Here is a 25213-nt window from a genome sequence, read left to right as displayed (position 1 = left end):
CTCAATACTGAGCAAAGGGTCTGAATACTTATGACCATGTATATTTCAGGTTTTCTTTTTTAATACATCTGCAGAAAATGTCAACAATTGTGTTTTTCTGTCATTATGGAGTGCTTTTTCCTCTACATTAATGAGGAAAAAAAATGAACTTAAATGATTTTAGCAAATGGCTGCAATATAACATAGTGAAGAATTGAAGGGTCTAAATACTTTCTGTACCTTCTGTATGTTATCTACTGAGTCTGTGCACAAAAAGAAAACCATTGGATTACACACGTATATTATTCCAATAGGTGTAATTCAACCATCTGACCCATAGAATACAGTATGATAAAACTACACCTATATAGTCATGTTAGGTGTATTTTGCCCTTCAGAATAGCATACAGTGTATTAATCTCCTCTCAGTTTAGTGTGTCCCTTATGGGCCCCTTATGCTATTCTGATAGTGTATACTGATCTGCCAGAACACCTGTTCATGCTGCTGTGGTGACCTCTGAAGGAAACAGGTGAAGTAGCTCACTGTACTATTAGCAACATACTTTATACCATAAGGAGCGTTCTAGGAACTCTAATCAAACAACAAAGCGTACACCCTTCTAACGCAGTGTTCTGCTGCCACACTTGTGATCAACTGTGATTATGATCCAGAAATAATCAGGAAGAAACCCAATAGGAGGACGTTTAATTGAAAATCCAGAGGAAAACAGGTTTTTGAAATACTGGTGTTATAAATAACAGGAAATAATTTAAATACATTAAGGTCACTATACCTTACCAGATAACAAAAGTCATTATAGTAACATTATACAGATGGTTACATAAAGGAAGTGCATGTGGTGCTCCTTACTGACACTGCTGCTGTTGGTGTATTACTGTCTGTTTACTGTCACTACACAAAGTGACCCAGCAGACGTTCTGAGTTTATTTAACAAGTTCACTGACATTATTTTGTTTCTAAAAAAAACCCCTGTCCTTAGACTCTGCTCAAGAATGTCACTGACAGAGACCTTTATACAAATCTAAACCTCACTGATGAAGCAAGGGAAAATTATGGCCTTTCTGCAGTCTCTGCTTTTCATAAAGTATACTGTATCACACATAAATATCCATGGGTAAAAGTCTCTACTCCACTTTCTCAAAATGAATATAATGGTAATAATTAAATCACATAATTAGTTAATATTAAAGCGCTTTTACACTGGATGATCTTCCTACACGCCTCACTGGGACTGGGTAACCTACTGGGATTTACCGTGGATGGGAAATGGGGCAGGAAGAAGATTAGAATGTGGAGCCAGTCATAAACTGTTTTCATGGGCCTTCATTGCCCCCTGCATACTAGATCACAAGCCATATTTCATAAAAAAAAGTTTCTTTCTTCATAAAATGAAATTGGGGATGCTGAGGGCTTCAAGAAAAAGGGGGTAAAAAGGTAATAAAAAAAGAAAAAAAGGGATACAAAGACTGAAGGAATGTGGCTGCTGATTAATTAAATCACTTCTTTGAGAAAAATGACTTTAAAAATGAGAACAGAATGAACCAAAAATTGGCTAGACCAATTTGTTCATTATGGGAAAATTGTATTAAAATTAAATATATATTAAAAAAAGAAAAACTCGGCATAAAAAATCTTTTATCATTAAAAAAAGGAATTTAAGCAACAATCTGCTCAACAAGTGGAGTTAAAGCTGGAATACAACCAACATCCAGAGTTACAGGAAATGAAATCAACATTTAGTCTTAGCTTCAATGTCCTCTGTTGGTGAGGTGAGTCGGGGAAACCACCAAGATCACAGAAACACATTAGATGCTTCATTGTCAACAGATTTAGAAAGTTTGGAAATTCATGAAAATTGCTCACTCTCCTGTTTACCAAATTTATAGGGAAACCCAGCATTTGTATTTATTAATAGACAGGGAGTTCTAAAATTATACAGAGAGCAGTACCACAGTTTTATTGTGTATTTATGAAAGAATAACATAGAAACAGAATGTCTGCTTCTGCCTTGATCTCAAGTGGTAAAAGAATCAGCAGTGATGTGAAGAAAATAAACTGGGTTTGATGGAGGCTGCTGGTAGTTTACCAAGGTGAAGTGAAAACATTACATCAGTAGCTTAATATCAGTAGCTTATAGCCTATACATGTAGATATAGATCTGGCCTATATCAATTTTCATCAGTTAACTCCAGCTATATCAAGTTTTGCTCTGCCATTTTTTTCTGCAATCACTCACCTAAACATCAAGCCTCTGTGCATTAACCTGAAAGGCAAAAGTACAGTAGACATCACCATCCGTGTTGTGCATGTTAACACAAACACACACATACACACACACACAAAAACCCACACACACTGTCTGTCCTGAATCGTTCACAGTCATGTCAACCATCCTTATTCAAAGATCCATATGGCCAAAGCTGTCTATACACCATTACAATCATATACCTTTGTATGGAGGAACTTACAAGTCCAAAGTAAGTGGTGCTTTGTGACTGTTTTACAACTGTCCTGAGTTACAAGAAGTCAAAACACAGAAGGATACAAACACATAAAATCTCAGTCTTTGGTCACATTCACATGTGTGATGCTCCGCTAAGTCAGAGCTAGCCAAGAACGCTGGTTACGCCGCTGAGAAGTTCGACCTGATGGAGTCTTCTCGGAGCTGACGGTGCTTCCCTGTGTTGCTCTCCTCAATGCGGGAGCGACGCTCGACAGTGATCCTGTAGTTCTTTCTACAGAGGAACCAACACATTACAGGGAGGTTAGAAATCCTGTTAGCAGCTTAATTTAGCATTTATGTGTTTAAAGTGAAAACATAGTTTAAAGTTTTTATCAAATATGCGGTTCCCAAACTTTTTTGGCCTTTGACCCCATTTTGACATCACACTTTTTTTTACCAATCCCGGAAACATTTTTCTTCTAGCATTACTTTTTGATTATGTTTGTTATACTGTGTTGAAATATTTTTAACAGTAATTACTAGACAAGACCCCATTTGACTTCCAGACAACACAACCCGGCGTTGCAACCCCAAGGTAGAAAAACACCATATTAGAGAGTGACACTGTATGATAAAATACTTTTTACAACTATGTTATTAGCCCTTACCTAATCAGGACAAAAGAAATATATAAATACCTGAAAAAGTAGAATCCTATAAGCATAGCTGTTCCCAGCACAGCTCCCACTATGACTCCGGTCAGCGCTGACACTCCTAGCCCACCTGTGGGAGGCAGTCACTTGTCAAAACCTGCACATATACAGAACATGCAGTAGGTGACAGGCTCGAATGAACAGTAGTGAACTTACATGATTTGTCTGTCATCTCTGGCTGTGATATAGGTGATCCTTTCAAAGTAAAATGTTCGTCGTTGAAGGCTGGCAGCTTCACAAAAGATTTATTTTCAGCATAATAGTTGGCCACCATCTACAACATAGAAGAACACATCGATATAACTTGTTAAAGTGATTAATCAAAGGGTAACTATGGAGTAATGAAGACTAATGACTAATCATGGTTGATCCAGATAAATCAACAGCTTTTTTTCCTGTTTATTACCGGGACAGAAAGACAAATCTTGACGTCTGCTTGGTGAACATATGACAGTTGTTTTAAAAAGATCTATGATGCTGTTCCCCCTCAACAATATGAATCAATCTTTAGTTCCCCACACAATACATTATTCCAGTCAGATTGTCTTCCTGCCCAACACTTGACAAAACTGTTCTGACGCAAGCCAGGCCTGTGTCCAGAAGTTCTTAGTGTTGATGGTTAGTGTGCTTAAATTGTATCTCTAAGGTGTGCACATAACTAGTAAGATATCCCATTTACCAGTAGGGTTTGGTTAGATATCATTAAATTGTCTTTATAAATGTTGTGGTGTTGTGTTTCAAAATGTTTTCAGACCAACTTTAAATGCCATTTATTCAGCTCTTTTTTTTTGTTCTATTTCTTTTACACATCATTTTTTTACATGTTGATGTAAACACACACAGACACACTCATATGGAAATACCAATATACAGTAAGGCCTTAGAGAAGACCAGTGTGTTTGTATTCTTACTTCATAGGTTCCTGCCTCAACATCCGTCATGGACATCAGGGAGAAATCTCCGTTTCTGTCTCCATTTATATCTATGGACACTTGGCCAGCAATTCCTGTCAAACACAATGACCACATGACATAACTACTGTGTTAAAGAAATATTCAAAAAATGTACAGAGACTCCACTTCACCTTTAAAATAGGCCATTTTATTAGGATATATACACACATTACATATGTTTTTGTTTCAAACTAAAGGATTTAGTTGGTACAGAATAAATATTTTTTTCATTTAGGTTATTTGAAAAAACAAACAACCAGAAACGTTTGTCTGCATGGCAATTTATTTCGAAAAACAAACAATGTCTTTACTTTCTTTTCCCCTTTGACTCGGAATTGTTTTTTCATGCACTGGTAAGCTCGCAAACTATGTTTAGTAAAAAGCTGTAAAAAACAAAACAAAAAAACCCCAACAAAGTCTGATTTATTTTAAATAATGAGACACCAGAATACTCCAAAACTGTCTCCAAAATATAGCTGCATTTGAAAGAGTCTTGGAATTAATAATATAAAATAATGATTATATTTACATTAATAATAATAATAACTGAAGTCCCTCATTCATCCCACAATGGGGAAATTGTGAGCAATGCAAAGAAGCTGCCACAGGAGGCACCAATAAGTATGTGGTCTGGGGGCTGCTGTAATAACTGCTACACTACTGCACAACATTATATATGTAATCATTTAATTATATATGATGTGTGATCTGTATTTTGTTATGATGGATCCACGTTGGCATTAGATGCTCTACAGACACTTTCATGCAGCCCAGAATATTTCGATAGACAGTCTTCAAATGTCAGTTTCAATTTATTCCTCCAGAACCACTGAACTGTCCACTGTGGCTGACCTTTTTCCTGAATATGACACTCATGGAACAATTCATAACTACAATTCATGAGGCCAGTGGAAAGATCAATCAAACATGGCCCTCTGAGCAGCAGCAGCAGCAGCAGCAGCAGCAGCAGGGGTTAAGTCAATGTTGACATGATCACACAGAGTGTCAAAAATGTGTCCATGGTGCTATAATTGGAAGGAATCCTGTTTTTGTTGTAACTTAACTAGATTTTTGTATAAGGTCTGCAATGTTTAGAAGAACTATAGGAGGTAGAGGAGCGGGGGGTTAGGAGTTCGCCAGGTTACCACTGGGTACCCTGCTAAGGAGGCTAATGTTTGATAATAAGAAGGAAAACAAGAGAAGAAAGCGTTTTACCTTCAAATGTCCTGTTCCACATGCGAGAAGTGATCGCTGTTCCGTTCTTCTTACTGTATCCACTCTTCATGGCCTCATGTAAAGCGATGGCATACAGCAACATGGCATCATGGAATCCCTCAACAAACATGTTGACCTGCAGTAGTACATGAAGAGGATGTAGTAGTGAGGTGGCTGCAGCTACTTAGCGTCTAAAGTCTTTTACAACGTTTTTCCACATAAACACATTTGATGGCTCGCAGTTGTGTAGTTCGTCAACCAAACGGCAGAAACCTTTCAGACATAGGTGTAAAGGTGACACGCCTACATTTTAGTTTCTTAAGTTTCCTAAATTGTATTAATATATATATGTATATGTATGTATATATATATATATATAATTATATACTAATAATTAATAATAATAGTAATGGGAAGAAGAAGAAGAGAAAGAAGACTAAAAAGCTTAGTCAATCTTAGTACATCTTATTGTTATTATATATATATATATATATACAACAAAACAATGTACACTTATGAATAATTACATTATTGTTGTTGTTGTAACAATGTGTTTTACCTTATTTCATTTTAGTGATACCTGTCTTATCGCACAGAAATTAAGAAGCATAAAATGTCAGAAGGTGAGGCAAGGTCCAGAATTTAGGTTTAGGGGAAAATAATAAATATTGAGGTTTTAACTTTTTTGTTGTGCCTTGATTTTTCAGCATTTATTTTATAATACTTATCTTGTAATACCTACTCCTCCTATTCCTTCAACTACCAACAAGTTTCCTCCCTCTGCCTACAGGAGTAAATGTGTAGGAGTTGATAAACTTGGATCCTCTGCTGTGTCCTAATGTTCTGTGTTCTCTTTTGTATATTGCCTACGCCTAACAAGCTGTTTTACTGAGATGTCTTAAAATGCATACCCACCCACACGCTTTTATTCACTGCCAGGTTAAAAATAGACACACATCTAATGTTAACACTGCACTCATGGGGCATTCATATAAATTCTGAATTGAATAAATGAGTAAGAATTTTAGAAAAGGCAAGATGGAAAGTCAAGATCTGTGACAGCAGAAGAGCAGCAGTCAGTAGTGAGACCTGCTATGATGTCTGGTTTGGAGACAGTGACTCTGTCTAAGAGACAAAAGGCAGAGATGGAGATGAGAGACATGTGAGATGGAGACAGATGATCTGTTATGACCCTTGAACTGCCATTGAAAAGAAGAGGAAAGTCATACACCCTGGTTTCAGGCACAGATGTCGTACGTACACTTTCACAGTCCTTGCAGTTGCTAAGTTCTGGTTTTTCACTGGACTGTCTCATTTCCATAGTGAAGTTCTCAAACTCGGGCTTGATTGACCTGAGCAGCGTCAATGTGTTCAGGGAAGCGTAGGCCTGTCTCGCATCGTTGTCGTATTTATCTCCTCTCTTCCATGTCCCGTTTCCTGAGGTGAAAGAAAAAAAAAGATGAGGCAGGTTTTCCGAATATAAAACTCCATTAATTTATAACATGACTAGTTTCAATGGACCAACAGTAACGAACAACTGCAGCTTTATAGAGTTTGGATATTTACACTGTCCTCACAAACAAATAAAAGACCTTGGAGAATACATATTCTAGGATGCATGGAAACACACACCATTTTTGTATAATGAATATTGGTCCTTAAATCATGATAAAGGACCAATATGTAGTAAACCAAGCTATCCCACACTACTCTATAAATAATTGTAATTTCTTTTTTATAAATGTATAAAATAAAAATAATTAGATCACACATACATTCAATAAATGGTTGTATGTGACAGTGGATCCCAAAACACTACAGTACATCAGTCCTACTTCAGCATACCTTATCACTTCAAACAGATTCTGGTGAATTGTCAAGCTTTTGATACAAATTGCATACAAGTCACCACATTTAAAGCTGTTAAGTGGTTGACTTTACCGTAGGACGAGGCATTGAAGAGTTCAACATTAAAGAACATATAACTGCCATTGGTCAGGCCCCGTCTGTGTGCTGCCAGCATGACCTCTCGTATTCCGTCGGCTCCCAAACACATGATGACCACTGGGGAAAAAAAAGACACACAGATACAGTCAAGACATTACCTTTATTTTTGAGGGAGTTGTTTTTTTTTCCTTTTTTAACCAACATAACATTTACACAACATTTTCTAATTTAGAAATGGATATCTGCAATACTAATGAGAGAGAGACAAAGAATTCCCTTCTATGCCCCCTGCCCATCCTTTTTCATTGTGGTTTTATTTTTAGTGTGCTGTTGCAGCATTTGCACCATTTATGCTGTTTGAAAGACTCGATGCTAAAGGGAACCTAGTTAACAGTACTTTGTTTCTCTTTCATTGTGCTGTTTACAATTACATTTGGAAACTGATCTGGACTTCAGTCATGCCAGTCAGGAACTATTTATTTATATCAATCGACACATTTTGTCATTTGTGCAGATTGAGGTCTGGCAATGATCTGCTGACCAAAAACAAAAAACAAAAGTGTTCCTGAGCCTTCCTTGCTTACACTCCTTTGGCCTTTGGTTTACAGTGAAAAGTTAAGAAAAACTAGATATGCACACTAGTCAGAAAGTAACTGATTCATTGAGAAATCTCAAAAAGAAGGTACATTTTTTTGGTCTTTTGTCTAGATCAATGTTTCTCAAACAGTGGTACCGCAGCTATCTAGTGGTACGTGGGGAAAATTCATATTTTCACGTTTATATCTTCAATTGAATAAATCTGAAACATACCATGCACAATTAATACAACATTTAAACAAAAATATCTTTCTAAACATCTTTCTAAACCTCTCTCCTGTGTGGTGGAAGCTAACAGTGAAGGCCTATGCTGCTATATTCTATTGTTGGTCATCATGGAGGTACTCAGAGAGATCACTGTTTTCTTAGATGGTACAGAGAAGAAAAAGTTTGAGAACCACTGGTCTTAAGAAATACATTTGTCAGTTAATACTTGTTCTTTTCTTTCAAATCAATTAGTAAGAAAACAGCTAATCTACAATATTTGTAATTAATTTGATTTTTAACAGTTGCACCATTTCTTGTAGAGATTTTTATTTATAGAGTTATCAGTGAAATCCCTCACCGTTTCCACTTATAAATGTCAATTAACTATTTATGGTGAATACACCCGAACAGTGACATTGTTCAGTGTTTGCTATTTTTCCTCCTTAATGCTGCCTTGAGACAGGACAGCAGGTCATTTCAGAAGCATTAGTTCATATGTTTCCATGTGTATCTGTGAGATAAAACCAGAATGTGTGGTCTGCGTCATTCAGCCCTGACAGCCGGTGGGAGGGAAAAAAGATTTTTTTTTAATTGGCTTGGCTTGCTTCTTCTTTTTTTTTTTTTTTAAATAAAACTATTTTTAATGCATGTCCATCACATCTGTCTGTCTTAATGAGTCATAACCACTGTGTAGCACATGAGCACAGGCTCCTCTGTGGCTAATTTGCAACAGCCTGGTGTTGGTTGCACAAAATGTCACAAGTGGATGTGTATTGTGAGAGTCTGGCTTTCCAGGGAACATCACTCTGATTAGAGCTGGCAGATGGAACAGACACCTGGCAGTTTTAGTTACGGCTGAGGGACTCCATACAACAGTCTGGTTCTGTGAATCATTTCTGCATTAATTACACAATGTTTATTCCCATTTTTTTAAAGCAATTTGTGTGAAAAACATGCCATATTTCCATGAAGTGTGAACAATATATCATGTGTGTCACATGTTTGTTGCAGACCTATGGGTTGAAAGTTCAAAACTTAAAAAAAAAGATTTTTATCTTATACCTAGGCTGTTTGTGAGCAATGGACTGCCTCTTTAATTCTTATTTGAAAATCACTTGGGTCAATGGTGGCTTAGTGGTTAATGAGGCGGACTTGGGTCCAGAAGGCTTCAGGTTTGAGTCCACCAGGTTCCAAGTTACCACAGAGGTGCTCTGAGCATGGCATCATCCCCACACGCTCCCCGGGCACTTAAAGCTGCCCACTGTTCACTTTGGTGATGGGTTTAATACAGAGGTCACATTTGGTTGTGTGCAGTGGTGAGCTGTGTCACAATGACAAGGAGTTCATTTTCCTTTCCTTTTCTTCTACTTGGGAATGACATTCTGTTACACTTCCACTTCTGGCCTGCAGGGCTGGCTCCAGAAACTATGACTACCAGTCAAAGCATTAATGCAATGCACTGATTCTTTATGAGGTGGAATCACTTTGTAAATATAATAAAATAAATGACCATTTTTAATACAAACATTAAATCTTGAAAAGGAGTCACCACAGTGGATCATCTGCTTCCATCACACACTTCATCTCTCATTTCACACCAACCACCTTCACGTCCAACTACACACATTCCAAAACTCTTCTGGGGATTTTTCTCCTCTTCTTCTAGCTAGCTGAACTAGTGTCTGGTAGCGTCACAAAACTGATGCTGGTCAAACTCTCAGGGCTTTCTCATTTGACTAAATACCCTGCTGTATACAGTACAGACAGTGTATAGTGTCTGTTTAAGTAGGACTGACACAATACAATTGCAATATAATTTGAAATATTGTAATTGAAGTAAAGCTATGTTTCTGAATGAACCAGACAGGACCGCAGGGAAGGGGTGAATGAAATAACCCAAATATTCCCTCTCTTCACATTCTTGAGTTTTACAGACAGAAAACAGAAAGAGAAAGGCATGAACAGCACCAACCCTCTCCATAGTTAGAATTCCACCTTTATTTATCCATGTGCTTCCAAAGGACTCAGACAGAGAGGAAGAGGAAAGAGATGCAAGGCAATGCACAGCTCAATTCCTGCTAATGTGATTCCTACAGTAGTAACACTGACCGTAAATTATTTAAGTAAAAGTATTTAGGTAGTGTTTTTCATCCTTACTGTACTGCTCAACCTTAACCCTAACTTTATTTAGATTGTCCTGAGTACTGTTTTCTACGATTTAATCCATTTTGACAAGACCATTTGCTGAAATACAGCCCTAAACAATTACAGAAACTTCTTGTGTTTTCACTGTCATCACTCAGCTCATCAATATTTATTGAATATATATGTATATATTTAAGTCATATATATATATATATACGTTTATATGAAATATATGAATGATTGGAAATAAATAAACCAGGGTCTCCAATGAAGAAACACTGTAACCCCCAGTGTCCCTGTTAATAAGGAAGATTCAGAGTCTTGCTGGAACATTCCTCACAACTCTGTCACTTAAACACACCTCCTGAAATATCCCTTGAGTCAGTGGGACAAACTTCACCTCAGTCCTGCCAGCACTATAGCACCCTTTAATTACACTGGGCTCTACACACACTACTGGCCCTGTGTGTGCTCTGCAGGCCATTCCATGGGGCAGCATTTGCTGCCAGCAGCATTTTAAAACTACTGGATTTTCCTTTTTGCTAGGGCACTGATGGTAGTTAGACATTAACTGAGGTATGGGGCAGCACATGGTGCCCTTACACTCCACAGTGTGTTTCCAGTGCTGGTCATAATCCTAAAAAACCTAGAGCATTTATGCAAATATGTGGCTGCATAGTGCCTTAATTCCCTAATAAAGGGATTTAGGTCATCGGAGAAGAACAGGATTAGGAATCGAGAGAAAGACAAAGAAGTATCTTTTTGCAGTTTTTTACCGATATCACAGACGGAAGGATAATCTGACTGGTCAAATGATCTGAGATTGACACTATTGTCCTGGTAATGTACTCCTTCCTCAGGCTGAGTGCTAACACATTTGTGGTTGTACAGTAAGATTGAGTCTTTGCCTCACAACTGTGCAGGAGCCCAAGGGGAGTTCTCCTCCAAACACAAAGACTTCATACAGACTCAGGATGGGAGTGCATGTCTCAAGAGGATTTACATCAGAAATCGACCAATCATGAGAGAGGTGCTTCGTTTCCCCTCCTAACTGGTTCTTAGATGCTGTAATATTGTGAGGTAAATAGTTAAGAAAGAAAAGTTGAAATTGTCTACTTGTTTTGATTCTGTAGTGAGACGGAACACAATGTATTATCTTCTTGTACACTGAAAGGCTTTGTGTGCTTTTAAAGTATGGTTTTGGAAACACACTTAGACATCCATCTCTAAAGTACTGTTTTTATCTAAGTTGCTTGAACGCACAATTGCCCACCAATAAAAAGATAATCTGACTCTCGCTCTATGAAGCGGGTGATAAAACTTAAATTATAGCAGAGGTCTTTGAAGTGCACTCGAGGTTACACTGCTACAATACCCTGTTTTTATCCAAAATTCTTGAACGCACCATTGCCACCTAATCGAGAGCATATTTATAATCATTTTACCTTTACGAACCATTTAAATCTGGCTACAGACTCTGGCTGGCTAATAATACGATCTTGTGAAGGTTTAAATAGAGGTTAATAACAGCTAAAATATGATAAGATATAGGAATATATATGAAATAAAGACAGAAATACACGAGGTGACAACTCTTAGGCCGCTGTATCTGCTTCAGCCTGTTGAGCCTGCATGCTGACACAGGAAGTCCATTATTACTCTTAGACCCTGTGGTTAAAACAAAAAAGTTGGGCACTACGTTGAAGATCTGAGTGGTTGATTAGACCATAAACTGAGGACAATATAGAAACAATACTTATTTTAATTTGCACTACTCTGTTTTTCCTTTTAGTTTTCTAATATCTAATCTTGTTCTGTCTGTTGTTAATACTCTGAGGGGTCAAACCTGCTGCCCCCTGCTGTTGTTATCATGATTTACACACTTTCTTGAAGCCATGTTCAGGGAAAAGGTTTTATATTTTCTTAAAAACTGTAGTTCACAGATATATATAAAAAAATCCCTCCAGCTCTAAAAGCAATAGCCATAGCTTTAGCAGATGAAGCCGCAATACCCTCATTGCTGGTGCATTTAAAGCTACAAAATGCAGTAGCTATGATTATTTTACACATGCGAGTTTATAAACAGATTAAAAAAAAATCAGAAATGATAATAAATAGCATTTACAGTTAACATTTATTGAACAATCACGAGATCAATGTACGTGAGATGTACGAGATGTGTCTTTTGGTAAACAAATGTGAATGCACACCTGAATAGAATTGGAATTCAGGAAAGAAGAATTGTGAATCACTTGCCTTGTGCAGAATTTGACCATTTATCCATCCAGATGTGTTAACTCTTTGAAATAAACATTTATTTTAACACAACCGTATGCATGATAAGATCCTGTTGGCCACATTCGGCCTACATGCCCTGAGCCTGACATATGAGGTCTACAGTAAAACTTCATCTTGCATGATGCATTCAGGTCACATGGACTCTGTCCATGCCGCTTTAATTTATGTTAATAATAAAATTGTTTACTTGACTGTTTAAAAATCCAGGTTCTCATCATCTCCTGTCCCACCACTTGAACGCATCTGGCTCTGACGTCATGTTGTTGACAACAAACATTTATCTAAAATGTAATTACAAACGCACAGCCTGCAGCTCTTGCTTTGCCAGACCTGTTGGACAGAAGCTGTCAGTGCACCTTTGCTGACCTTGTGGTTGAGGAGAAACAGAGAGAACAGATGTAATGAAAAAGTTTATGACCTACTGCAATCTCAGGTTAAAACTGAATGTTTTCTAAGAACTGTGGCGCAAGTCTACGAGGAGTCAATGCATACATATAAGCATTTGTACAGTGATCTTGTGACTATCTAGAGTTGCATTTGCATTTTTCTATAGTCGACTTAACACAAAGATCCTCAAAAATGGAAATAAAATCAACAGTTTCACTCTCCTTAGGTACAGTATATGTCCTGAAAAATGCTTTTTAGTCCTAGGCTTTGCTAAATTGAAATCAGGACATGATAATAATAATAATAATAATGTGCTATATACGCGATACACAAGTGAGTTTATCCCTCTGTGTCATGTTTATCTTTTTACGAGTCTGTGGTTTAGAAGAAGATAAAATGTGAAGAAAAGACACTCTCTGCAAATAACTGTAGTCTTATTAGACAGGATTGGCTCAGAGTCTAACATTTTTGCTGCCACTTCAAGGAGTCGTGACGTTCCAATTTAACATTTTCGTCCATTTGTTTCATTTTGAAGGTTAGACTTCAAACGTAAACTGTAAAGAAAGACAAACGGTGTGAGGTCAATAAAAGTCGGCTCCAGAAGAAAAAGTCCATCTATCATTTGTAGAAACATTTAAAAAGCCAACGTTAAAAAGAAACATCAAGACCTGTTAGGAATTAGCGTGTCACTCGCTGCACATTTTGCGTGATACAACAATCTGGATTTGTTAAACTGAGGCCTACAAATCTCTGCCTGAATCCTTCATCTGTTCTCAGACTTTTTTATTATCTGTGTGTAAAATATTCAGGAATCTCTTCTTCCAGCCAGCAGCTCCACTTGGCCTTCACCTCTTGAGATGACGGACATCACTCGCCGCAGATTATAATGTCACACACTGGTGTGTAATGTTCCCTGAGTGAGCCAGCGTCTTTCCTCAGTCAAAGGTCATATGTGAGGTCAGGGAGCTGAGGAGTCCTGAGGAGATGTTCCAGTTAGAACATCAACATGACCGACTTGTTACGTCTATTGTATGCAAGTGCAACACAAAGGCCTAGAGCTGAAGTCATCACTCAGTCTCTACATTATATCTAAGGTGTATACACTGCAGAGAACACGGTACTTGGGAGCACGGCCAGAATGGCCATTCCTCATTGGTGCACTGTTTGCACATGTCTATTGCTGTGTTCCGTATTTCACACAGTCATGGGACAAGTTTGCCCTCGGGGGTCTCTGCCTGGAAGTCGGAGGAGAATTTTGGTGAATGACAGGGTCAAAGAAAGTACGTCAACTCCACCAGGGAGAGTGTTGCTGTAAAACGACAACCTGTCACCGAAACACTTAAAGTAGAAATAAATACTTAAAATACCATTGCAGGTGCTATACAACGTGAAGCAGCTTCTTACTTGACCACCGTCATGTGTGTGTTTAACTCACTGTAAAACACATTAAAAATATAGTCTTAGTAGTTCTAAACCTTTGCTGGCTAAACCACAGTGTTGGTCTTTTGTGGGTCACATCCTAGGGACCTACAATGAACCAGTGATTTTACAATGGTCACAGCACACATTAGCTCAGGGGTGGCCAACAGGGTAGGAGCCACACTTTTTACTTTGTTACTGCAAAGAGCCACATGACATACATGGGCACATGTGAACTGCCCCATCCCTTTAAAAAACTAGAATAAAACTCTCCCACTCTTTTAAAACTTCCTGCGTACATCTTTTCATCTGTGCGAATTGGAATTTCCCTAAGAAATTTGCGTCAACGCCCAATCAACATGTGATTCATGTAGCGTAAAAAAACGCAAACATAAAGTTTGACATGAATGTAAGAGCCGCATGAAACCGGGCAAAGAGCTGCGTGTGGCTCCCCAGCCACAGGTTGGCAATGCTGGCATTAGCTGTTAATCCACTGCTGCCTCCATCAGATTGTTAAAATGTGTTCTTTCATCATTTTGTTTTTTATTCCAATCAGTGGTTGAATCTGGTGGAGAAGTTAGAAAGCTGCGCACGAGATGTAGAAACAAAAACACATTTTTTTCTTTCTCTGTTTCTCTGATGTATCTGCTCCCGCAGCAGGGATTTGATACAGACGACATTGAAATGATCAAAACACTTTAGTATGTCTGAACCAAAGTGTGACAGAGCCACGTAAAGACCACCACACCTTCAGCTGCACTGTGTCTGCTATTGTTGAGTCACTGCAGAGACTGGGAACTATATGAACAACTGCACCAAACAGGCTTATAAGCAGCCAACATATCTGTTTCCTCCAGTGTTCTACGCACAAAAACACACACACACGCAATGTTGTTAAAAGGAAACAGCACACACCTCATTTAATTATGTGGACGTTTACAGCGCTGTTACTGTTGTTGCTGCGGGGAGAATGTGAGTTGTTTATAATTTTTACCAATATTTCTTGTTTATTCCTTTATTTTTTTTACCTCTGTCACTTCCCCATGTTGTCAAATATGACTAAGGAGTCTGAGGTTTTGAGGAACCCGCAGCTGTTGTCTGCATGTTCAAGTTAATACTGAGGATAAAACCCAGTGTCTTTTCTGCGACTTGACCAAACAAACTGGTGTAGATCAAGTCAATTTATTATGACTTCCTTGACTTTTAACAGGGACTATTTAACTGATGGTCAGCACAGCAACATGAGAGTCAACCTGTGTGATCTGTGCCATTATCACAATTTGTTAGTGATTATTATCAGTCTGGCTTGTAAACAAAATGATGAATGATGAATTGAAAATATATAGGGGTCCTAAACTAACCTCGGATGTCCGTTCTTATGGAGGGACGTAACATAGTTCATAAGTACATAAGTAATTGCATCACTCACCTATGCTAACAGTGGTAACATCGTTATCTAGGACATAAAAACACTTGGGAGCCATAATGAAGTTCGCAAAAAATAACACAAAAAAAGTGAATGTATCCAGCCTTGTAGGGCAAACAACTCCGCCTTCACTGCATAGTGCTGCATGATGATGTAGTTGTCCACTCTGCTAGCCAACCAGTTCCCGTGCATCGGAAAAATAGTACAAGACTATCTTAAGAAATGTATTGAAGATGACGACGTAACCATGAAACCGTGAAAAGACAAAGCGATGTTTACATTTTATACATGAAAGTCAACTTGTGCTAGTTTGCAATACTTACTAGTACAAAAAATGGTACGAGACAACTTGACAAGTAATAGAAAGATAAACAAAAAATTGGGCAACACACGTCAGACGTAAATATGCTTTGCTATGTCAATAAGAACACTATTGGTGTGACGACCCCTAAGAAAAAAACAGGCCTTAAGTGATTCCTTACCCGTCACCCTGTGTGCATTCTTCAATGGCACCTATTTTTCAAACTAAAACTACAAGCCCTGGATCAACATGGTGAGCAACTCTAAGTACACTGATTGTGAATACCCAGGCGGAGTACATGCACAACAAGTGGTTTGCAGAAACACTGACAACAAAGAAAAAGACAGTGGAAGGACTGATGCCACAGCTCTGACATACAGCGGTCGGTCCCTAACACAGTGATGCATGACAACAGAAGTTCACCAGATAAATGGATTTGTTCAGGAATTTATCTCTGTCATCTGGACACAGCAGACAGAGTGGCATGACGTGACTGCAGCAGGTGCTGTGACAGTAATTAAGTTTTCCACTTATTGCATAACAAACAAAAGCTCTCTCTAACTACCTGCGCATTGTACTGTTAACTGTTAAGTGCTCAAACAAATGCTTAGTCACAAGGTGGTCATTAACCTCAACAGTGAAGATTTCATCTTATTTTTATCCCTAACAGACCGACAGTTGAGACCAGTGAGACTATGTTTTTTCCTGTTAAAAATTCTTTCATGTGGATTAGTCACAGATTTAGAAAAAAGGTGCGAAACAACTGTATTTTGCCTTTTTTTCCCCAGCAATATACGGCAAAACAGTTTGTTTTTCATATAATGTTAATTTATCTTAGTTAACCATGACTAATTTGGATAAGTCTAAAGATACGATCTATGATTGATCCTATTAAAATCAATAATCTTTGACAGCCTTAGCCATAACTGATCAAAATAAATCTGTGCTGTGTAGGTCTGCCCCCAGTGGAAAGGTAAGATGATCCAAAACACAAAATAACATTGTTGCATATATATTTATTTTTGCACATGTTGCACGTGTACTTTTTCTTGTTCCACCATTTATTACATAATTGGCGCACGATTCTTTGGATTAAAAAATTGTAAAACTCCTCACATTACCATTTTCTCGGCATTGAGCCAGGTGTTGGAATATACTCTATGACAGAAATATGAATATTTGGTTTTTAATTTCAGGACACCATTATTCCATTATTCGGTGTTGGAAATTATTAAAATTTTTAAATGTATTTTGTGGAAATGTTATCGTCCAAATAACTACTGCATGGCAAACAAAAATGGTGATAAAAATAAGCATTATTTGCAGTCCTGCTAACATTAGACAAAATGATAGTTGTACTTCATTGATACTGTAAAGCAAGGTATTTGTTGGAGAGCAGATCTGGATCTGTCTGTCTGTACACCGTGGCCTGGGACTGCGACAGTGACAGCTATGATTGCTGACAGTGTGCTGCACAGTTACATCTAATCTGAGGGCCAAAGTGCTGAAAGTCGCCTGTATAATTAATGTTGGCAAAGGCCGAGAAATGCGTCACTGTCAAATATGAAATCTTTCACTGGAGACTTTTAAAGAAAATGCTGTTGCATTCGTGTGACTTCATTAACATATTTACTCATGCGACTCAGGTGCTGATACAACGATGCTGTAGTAGAAGAGCTGACGCCTGCCCTCGCCTCTAACACTCACTCTGTTGTGCTGAGGAGTTGCACGACGTCTGCTCCGGCCCTTCAAATATCTCACTGAAGCACCTGACATGCAGTGAATACTAATTCCACACCATCAGGTGCTTTTCGTTGCTACGCAGCCTTTTACATGTATGTAATGTATGCAAATGTATGCAACACCTAAGATCTAAAGTGACGCAACATGGATGGGTTATGACCAGAGGACTGCAGTCCACAAGCTGCTCCTCACATCAGCAGCGTGGAGCTCAGCTGAAAACAACCTCAACATTCAGTTCTTCAGTGGTTTTCACATGTGAACTCTGAGGCTAAACTCTTGGTTTAAACCATGAAGTTCTGAACCTTTTTGACCTTGAGTAGTACGAAGTGCTCCACTATATAGGTTTAATTGACCTGACTCACAGTTCGATTTGTATTAAATAATAAACCATTTCCACCTCATCCAATGACTTGCTTAAAAGTACTTCCATTTACAAAGCTGTGTTTGATGAAGTCGGAATTACACCTAACACCACACGTTGTTCATCTTCATTTTTAGTGTTTAAAAAAAACTTCTCCATACTTTTAGCTGCAGCTAACGCAGAGAAAAAGACGGTCTTCTTCTCTCTATATTGGAGCTTGTTAAACTGACTGATGCATTACCACCACCGCATGGTCAAAAGATGCATTGTAACTGAGCCTCTTGTGGATAACATATCTCTGATGTCTTTAGTCGATAACAGTCCCCAGACCTTTGAGGACCACAGTTGCAAAAATGTGTAACTATATGGTATACCTTATATTAATGGCTTTCTTGTAGATTAGATAGTGGATCAACAGTTTGTTCTGTTGCTTCACATCGAAAAGGTCATGGGTTTATGTCCAAGTTCAGCAGACGGGCTTTTAAGTTTTACACAGTTTCAACACAATTCATTTAAACAACTGATACTACTTTATATAATTTTTTAGGGGAGTTTGTAGATGCGTGGTTAATTATCAGAATTTCTTAACTGTAATATTCAACAATATTAAAAGTATGAATAAATCAGGGAGGCGGGGTGTCCTCCTATTTGTTCACTTTATTTTCTTTCTCTGTCTCCTGAAGAATTTCAAGCAGCCAACACCATGTGGCTCATCTGTGGAGTCTGAAGAGATGACTTGATGTTCCATGGCAATAGCACGCAGTGTGTTATGTAAGTGCGTCTCGGTGCTGAAGGGTGCGAAAGCTCATCAATCAGTTTTCTTCTCAGCGTCAGTTCCTGCTACATGTGGCTTCACTGTTTATTCAGTACATGCTTGACTTGGCTCTGCGTGGTAACAGAGACTGAACAGGAGACCAGGCAGGACAGCAGCTCAGGATTGTAATTAGTTCATTTCAATCACTAATTCAGCCATGAGACTAACCTAGTTAATACCACTTGTTAAATTGAAGTTACATAGTGCTTTAGACACACTCAAAATATTATTTCAAGTACATTGCAACATCAAGTGGTTATTTAATGGACACCACTGAACATTTCTGATTTCAACAAATCCCCTTTCAACATTGTTTCAACTTGACTATTAAATGTGAATAAGGTGTTCTATTGTAGAGAGATGCTTCCCGCTGCTTGTATTTTCTATCTTTTTTTCTCTCCTTTATTTGGCAGTAGATGGTGAAAAAAATGCCCTATTGCAGCCCAAAGAAGAAAAAGTTAAAGTTCTAGGGTGGTGTTGGATCAGGTAATGGAAGAGGAGTCATTATGTGAAGGTAAAAATCTGTAAAATAGTTTCGTGTAATTAAATATAAAAACTTGTTTAAGACCATTAACCTAGAATAACACACTTTAAAATCCAGTCATTAAAGATGCATGTGAAAAAATGATGTCTGATGAACGTGATAAACACTCCGACACCTTTAGATACATCACATTTTTCATTTGTGACTTGTGTCTCCTTCACTTTGACTCTTTCCTCCTCTCACTCTCTAAGACATACAGTAATGCAGCATGAAAGGAGAACAAAGTTTACAGTAATAAATGAGTAGCAGATATCCACTGGCCTAAATGCAGTCGCTTTCATGGAAATTCATCTGGAAGTCACTTAAAATTGTATGTATGCATTTTACTTACTGTAATTAGAACCAGACTACTCGGATCTTTCCAGCCTCCCTTTTGCCAAACTTTGAGGAAATAACCTGTAGAATAAAGGCTTTTTTGCAGGATTTGCTGTTCATTTCATCAACTACATCTAAGGATGTCGAAGGACATCTAGGAACATGGGAATTTCTTTTTTTTCCTCTTTGTTTCCAGAGCTCAATGGCAAAAGAAACTTTTGGCAGGTGAGTGAAACCTGTGAGTGGTTGTAGAGTACTAGAGTAATATACTGTCATCAGTTACTGTAAGTCCTGTGAATGTTCCACTGGACTCTGGGTTGTATGACAGGAGTTCTTGACAATTAAAAAATACTTAATTCGGTCAATTTCTTTCATTTTATACTTAATAATAAAGGATGTGAGCTGTTTTGTAGTACTTCAAATAAACAAACGGAATACTAGATATATTGACACTTGCTCAATATACCGTTCTAATGACTCACATACCGTCCGAAACACTTTTATCCGGGGTTTTTCTCTAGATCAGATTAGATTAGATGGGATTAGATTGTGAGTTTTTAAATTGTAGGACTGGCAGCTTGACTCACAGCACTTATTGCCGTCTTCACTCTGCTCCACCAGAATGCTGCTTTGGTTGAACACCAATCACAAACACTTTAGTCTAATACAATATGTCTTTCAAAACAGAAGTAAATCAGTAGTATGGAGGTGTGTTCACCTTCAGGTGTGCTTACAAACAAATCTACTTTCATTTATTTAAAATTAATATATATTTCACTTAAAATATTTAAGTTAAGACAATTTTATTTTCCGAGGATTATTGACTGCTTTTGATTATATTTTGTCAAAGAAATTAAAAATGCACATCGTTTATCTACACTGGTACAGTACATGGAAAAACAGACAGCTGGGGGTTTTCAATTAATCAATTTACAGGAAATAAGAATCATTAAATTATTTACCTTCAATGTCGTTCATGCTCTCCAGGATGCTCTCAGTGTCCAGGTGCTCCTCCACGGAAAAGGAGTAGGTCCTGATATTAAAGTGGCCAAACAGGTTGAAGACCCCCTCAATGGTAAAGTAGCAGTTGCGCTCCGCTTTGTCGTCTTCGTAGAGCAGCAGCGCGCTCCCCCAGGCGAAGTGCTCGAACATCGCCACGAAGGTCTCTGCCATCTTCTCGTAGGACGGAGCGATGCGCGTCAGGTGAGAGAACTCTCCCTTTTTGGCGTGGAAGCCGAGGGCCAGAGCACCTGCCGAGATGACGGGGATGTTCCAGTGAGACGCCAGCCTGACCACCGGCGCCGCCTCGTACTCGCACACCGGCCCCAGGATCAGGTCTGGCTTGTGGCCGCACGACCTGTCCACCAGCTTCAACACCGCCCCGTTGACACAGTCGGAGTTCTCAAAGTGGATGTTGAAGTGGAAGCCGGAGTAAGGTCCGGCGTCTGCAGCGAGAGCCCGCTGTGCGTAAAAGATCGCCGGAGCGACTCTGGCGCGTGAAAACAGATAGGAGTTGTTTTGGGGCAAAAACACCAACACGTCTATGTCTTCAGCGGTGCCGCCGCTGCCGCTTCTCACCGCAGGGATAAGGAGCGTCAGAAAGTACAAGCACAGTGCGCCGAAGTGTGCCATGCCTGCGCCTTCACCACAAGTTCGTATTATTGAGAAGCAGCGTGGAGAGAGGTGTTGCTTCTACTGTTGCTTCTCACTACAGAGGTGCGTTCACTGGACAAAGCCGCGCACGCAGTCACCAGAATGGCTGGATGGTAAATCAGCGTGTGAGTCTGGCTGAGTGCGCTTGGAGCTTCTCTCCTGAGCTCGGCAACTGCTGCGTCTCTGGCCGCTCTCACGCTTAGTAGCAGACTGGTCCTTCAGACTGAGCCAACAGCAGAAGCAGACACTGCAGCGCAGACACACTCGCTCACTCTCAGTCTCACTCACACACACGCTCACATTGGCTCCGGCCTGGAGTTTTGAAGCATCTTCTCAGGATCATTCCTGCGTCATCAGAGCGCAGCCCACCTCCTTCTTAAAGTGACACGGCCCCCAGGGCAGAGCTGGGCTCACAATGAACCTTCACAGCTCACTCACTTCACCGCTCCACGGAGCAGTAACGTGCGTTTCAGTGGCTTCAGAGAAAAAGTTCATTTACAGTTTGGATTCGTCGCCTCAAGGACACTTTCCTTATATTTAGTTTCATTTAAAGAGTAAGAATAGCATTTCTGACAACAATGACTTGAGGCCGATTGTCCATTACTGTATTTGACTTTGAATTTATGCACCCCCCACTAACTGATTAACTAACTAGCTAACTAACTAAATAATTAAACCACCTTTAAATCCATAGCCCAGTAAGGACTGACCTCTTCATTTAGCCATAGCACAAACCAGTGATGATGAACGCATTTATATATATTTTGTTTTTAAGTAAGGAAATGAAGTTACAGATTAGCATTTGACCTGCTCAGTGTAAAGACCAAACCATGATAACAAACCTCATTAAAACATTACTAGTGAGAGTTGTTGATGGTGCTCACAAAGTAAGAGGACACACCTGGAACATAAATATGGATTGATATGGATGGATATGCAAAAACATTACTAATGAGTTAACAAAGATACAAGTGGAAGGAAACATTTTTTAAGAGATTAAAAAGAAAACCTTCCGTACACATGAGCTAGCTCAGAACAGCTAATTTGGAGGAGCAGCCTTTTTGTTAAACACTGCCGCAACACGTGGCCTGAGTATGGAGGCTAGAGAATTGTCTTAAATGGACAATGTCCTGTCCTGTTATCTATTGATTAGATGATTAATAAATGTTCTGCGCAACAACAGACCATCAACTGGTGCATTCTGGGAGAGTAACAAATTTGAGTCAGTGTGACAAAGTCGGCTAAATGTGAAGGAGCCTCGAGGAAAAAGGATCTATACAAAGAATGGCTACTTGATTAGGTACAGCTTGGCAGAGCCAGGCTAGAACTATATTCTCCATCCAAACTGTCTTCATTTCTCATGGTTTACGTTAAACAAATGCTGGAAACATTGGTCAAGATTTTTATCAATTTTGACATTATGGCAGTTGAACCGTTGCTGCAGATTTGTCTATTTCAGGACATCTTAAACCTCTGGCATGCACAAAGAACTGATGCACACATGTTAACTGTTTTTTTAACAACAGAGTGAAATTAATACATAGCTACACACGTTATGCTGTTGTGCTTTGGTGAGCACTTTAATATGCAGAAAACAGTCTTTTTTTCCATTTAGTTTTACTTTGAAGCTGGGCTGCATTCATAAAAATAAGATTAAATGTGACAACTCACATTGTGTTGGACCAAATGTTCATATTTTCATTCCACTGACAGGACTGAACAATGTGATCAAACAGCAGCACAAAGTATAAAAAAGAATTTATTTCTTTAGAAACACACAATATGAAGAACATGGGGAAAAACACGTGATGCTTTGACTCAACAACTAAGGCATTGGACGAGGCATGATAAGTGATGCCTGAAGTATGACTCAGACATTATAAATAAAAAAAAAAGTATACATTTTGTGAGCGTTTGCCCCCACAACTGGCCATGAGAGGTACCATTAAGTATGTGGTTCCTCAGGGGCTTGAACCCAGGACCGTCTGCGTGTAAAGCATACATAAGGCAGGTGTGATAACATTAACACAATGGAACTGTGTGACAATGTGACTGAGAGTGGCATAAAACTATATATAAAACTGAGAGGTATGCAAGATAAGAAAAGTGCCATGTGAATATGGACCATTAATTTCTTCTGGGTTTTGTCTTGGTGTTTGAAAAAGGTAGAAATAGAGATTTGATTCTATAGTTTTTTTTTATTCTTCAATCCACCATTACCGTAAACACAAAGATTTTTTGCAGCATGACTGACGTTTGTGCAGCTCAAAAAAAGATTAAAAAAACAAACAAACAAACAAACCATCTCCCTTAGCTTAATTAGCAGCCTTGCACTTATCATGGCACATTAACATGTGTCACTAATGACTCACCTCACCAGGTCTCTCAGAAGACACATTTTGTTTGCTGGCAAGTGGAGTGGAATTTTCTGACGTGAGTGCCAATGTTTTCCACAGCTCTCGTTCCACTTAAAACCATTACATTCATTACATGGTTACATGAAAAGGTAAGGTATTATACTGGATGTTAGGCACAATTCTGTGCTGTCTTTATCTGAAATTACAGAAGCGAGTGCGACTGGCAGAATATTTCACAATTACGGTCATTAAACCTGAAGTCAACACCTTGTCATGTAATGACATCTTTCAGCTGTGGACGCAGTGAAGTGTGAGTCTGTGGGAACTGTAGGCCTGAGTGTAATTATTGTGCCATTTTAATCTGCATTGATGGGTGTGAGTGTTCTAGATGGATATCTAGTCACTGCAGTGCACTGTCTATAGATGTTTGGCCAGGAATGGCAAGAAAATGACACTTTTACTTTGCTGTAAAGCGTGACAAATGTCAAATGAATCATCTGTGTAATGTTACATTTTGGGAAATTGTTTCCTATCAACATTTTGATCTACGCTTTTGTAAGGCTGTAAAACACAGATGGAATCTCCCTATTTCAAAGCCTCACCGTTTGTAATCACGAACACCAGGTTCAGATTCCCCGACGAATAACACGCCGTAAGGTTAAAATATCCATCGAGGTTTCTGAAGTACATGAGTTCAGCAGTGGGTCATATTAGAAAATGAGGATCCAGAATTCTGCTGCTGTTCAAGGACATTTTTGCCCATTCACTCAACATACTGTAAAAGACTGGAAATGCTCAGTCAGATCTGACAGGTCAGGGATGTCCATGTATAGTATGCATACAAAGGCACAACCATTTTATAATTTCGATTCTGTTCGTGTAGAAAGTCCGAGCTCTTGTTGAATTCTTATTTTATTCTGTACCACTTAAGAAACATCCATAAATGTTACTCATGTTTTCATTTTCACTGTTATTTTGCCTTTGTCCCTATTACTTCCAATGTACTGTAGGATATACAGTATTTCAAGTTTGCAAATGTACCTGTTAATTAATAAAAGGACAATTTATTAAGCAAAATATATTATTATACACTAAAATTGTTATACACTATAATATTAATTTAAATAAAGAGTTAAAGATATAATTTATTTTGGCTGTATAACAACTACTGTATAACAAAAAAGAATGTTCTCATCGCAGCACATTGGTGGTGACATCATGGACAAGAATGTACACCAGCTTCCACTGTAATGGCTTCATGGATTTTTCCACTACAGTTTAGAATCATTCATTCCAGTGATAAGACCGTGCTGGCAGCCAGCATTCCAGGTCACTCCTCAGAAAGTCTGGTGTCCTTTGTGGGACAGCAGTTCT

At 38.7% G+C, this 25213-nt stretch overlaps 1 protein-coding gene across 1 annotated transcript; it reads right to left on the bottom strand.

The window, feature by feature from the left end:
- Positions 1 to 668: 668 nt before the first annotated feature.
- Positions 669 to 21791, bottom strand: LOC103397486 (atrial natriuretic peptide receptor 3-like). The gene is made up of 8 exons (XM_008335754.3): positions 20792 to 21791; positions 7267 to 7389; positions 6587 to 6762; positions 5326 to 5461; positions 4069 to 4163; positions 3314 to 3431; positions 3143 to 3227; positions 669 to 2736 (listed from the first exon to the last, which is right to left on the bottom strand). Exons 1-8 carry the CDS (start codon positions 21459 to 21461, stop codon positions 2625 to 2627), a joined length of 1515 nt encoding a protein of 504 aa, XP_008333976.1. The 5' UTR covers positions 21462 to 21791; the 3' UTR covers positions 669 to 2624.
- Positions 21792 to 25213: the final 3422 nt, after the last annotated feature.

This window comes from Cynoglossus semilaevis, chromosome Z (genome assembly GCF_000523025.1).
Source record: "Cynoglossus semilaevis isolate Cse_v1.0 chromosome Z, Cse_v1.0, whole genome shotgun sequence".
NCBI lineage: Eukaryota > Metazoa > Chordata > Actinopteri > Pleuronectiformes > Cynoglossidae > Cynoglossus > Cynoglossus semilaevis.
This window is presented reverse-complemented; position numbering and strand designations above follow the sequence as displayed.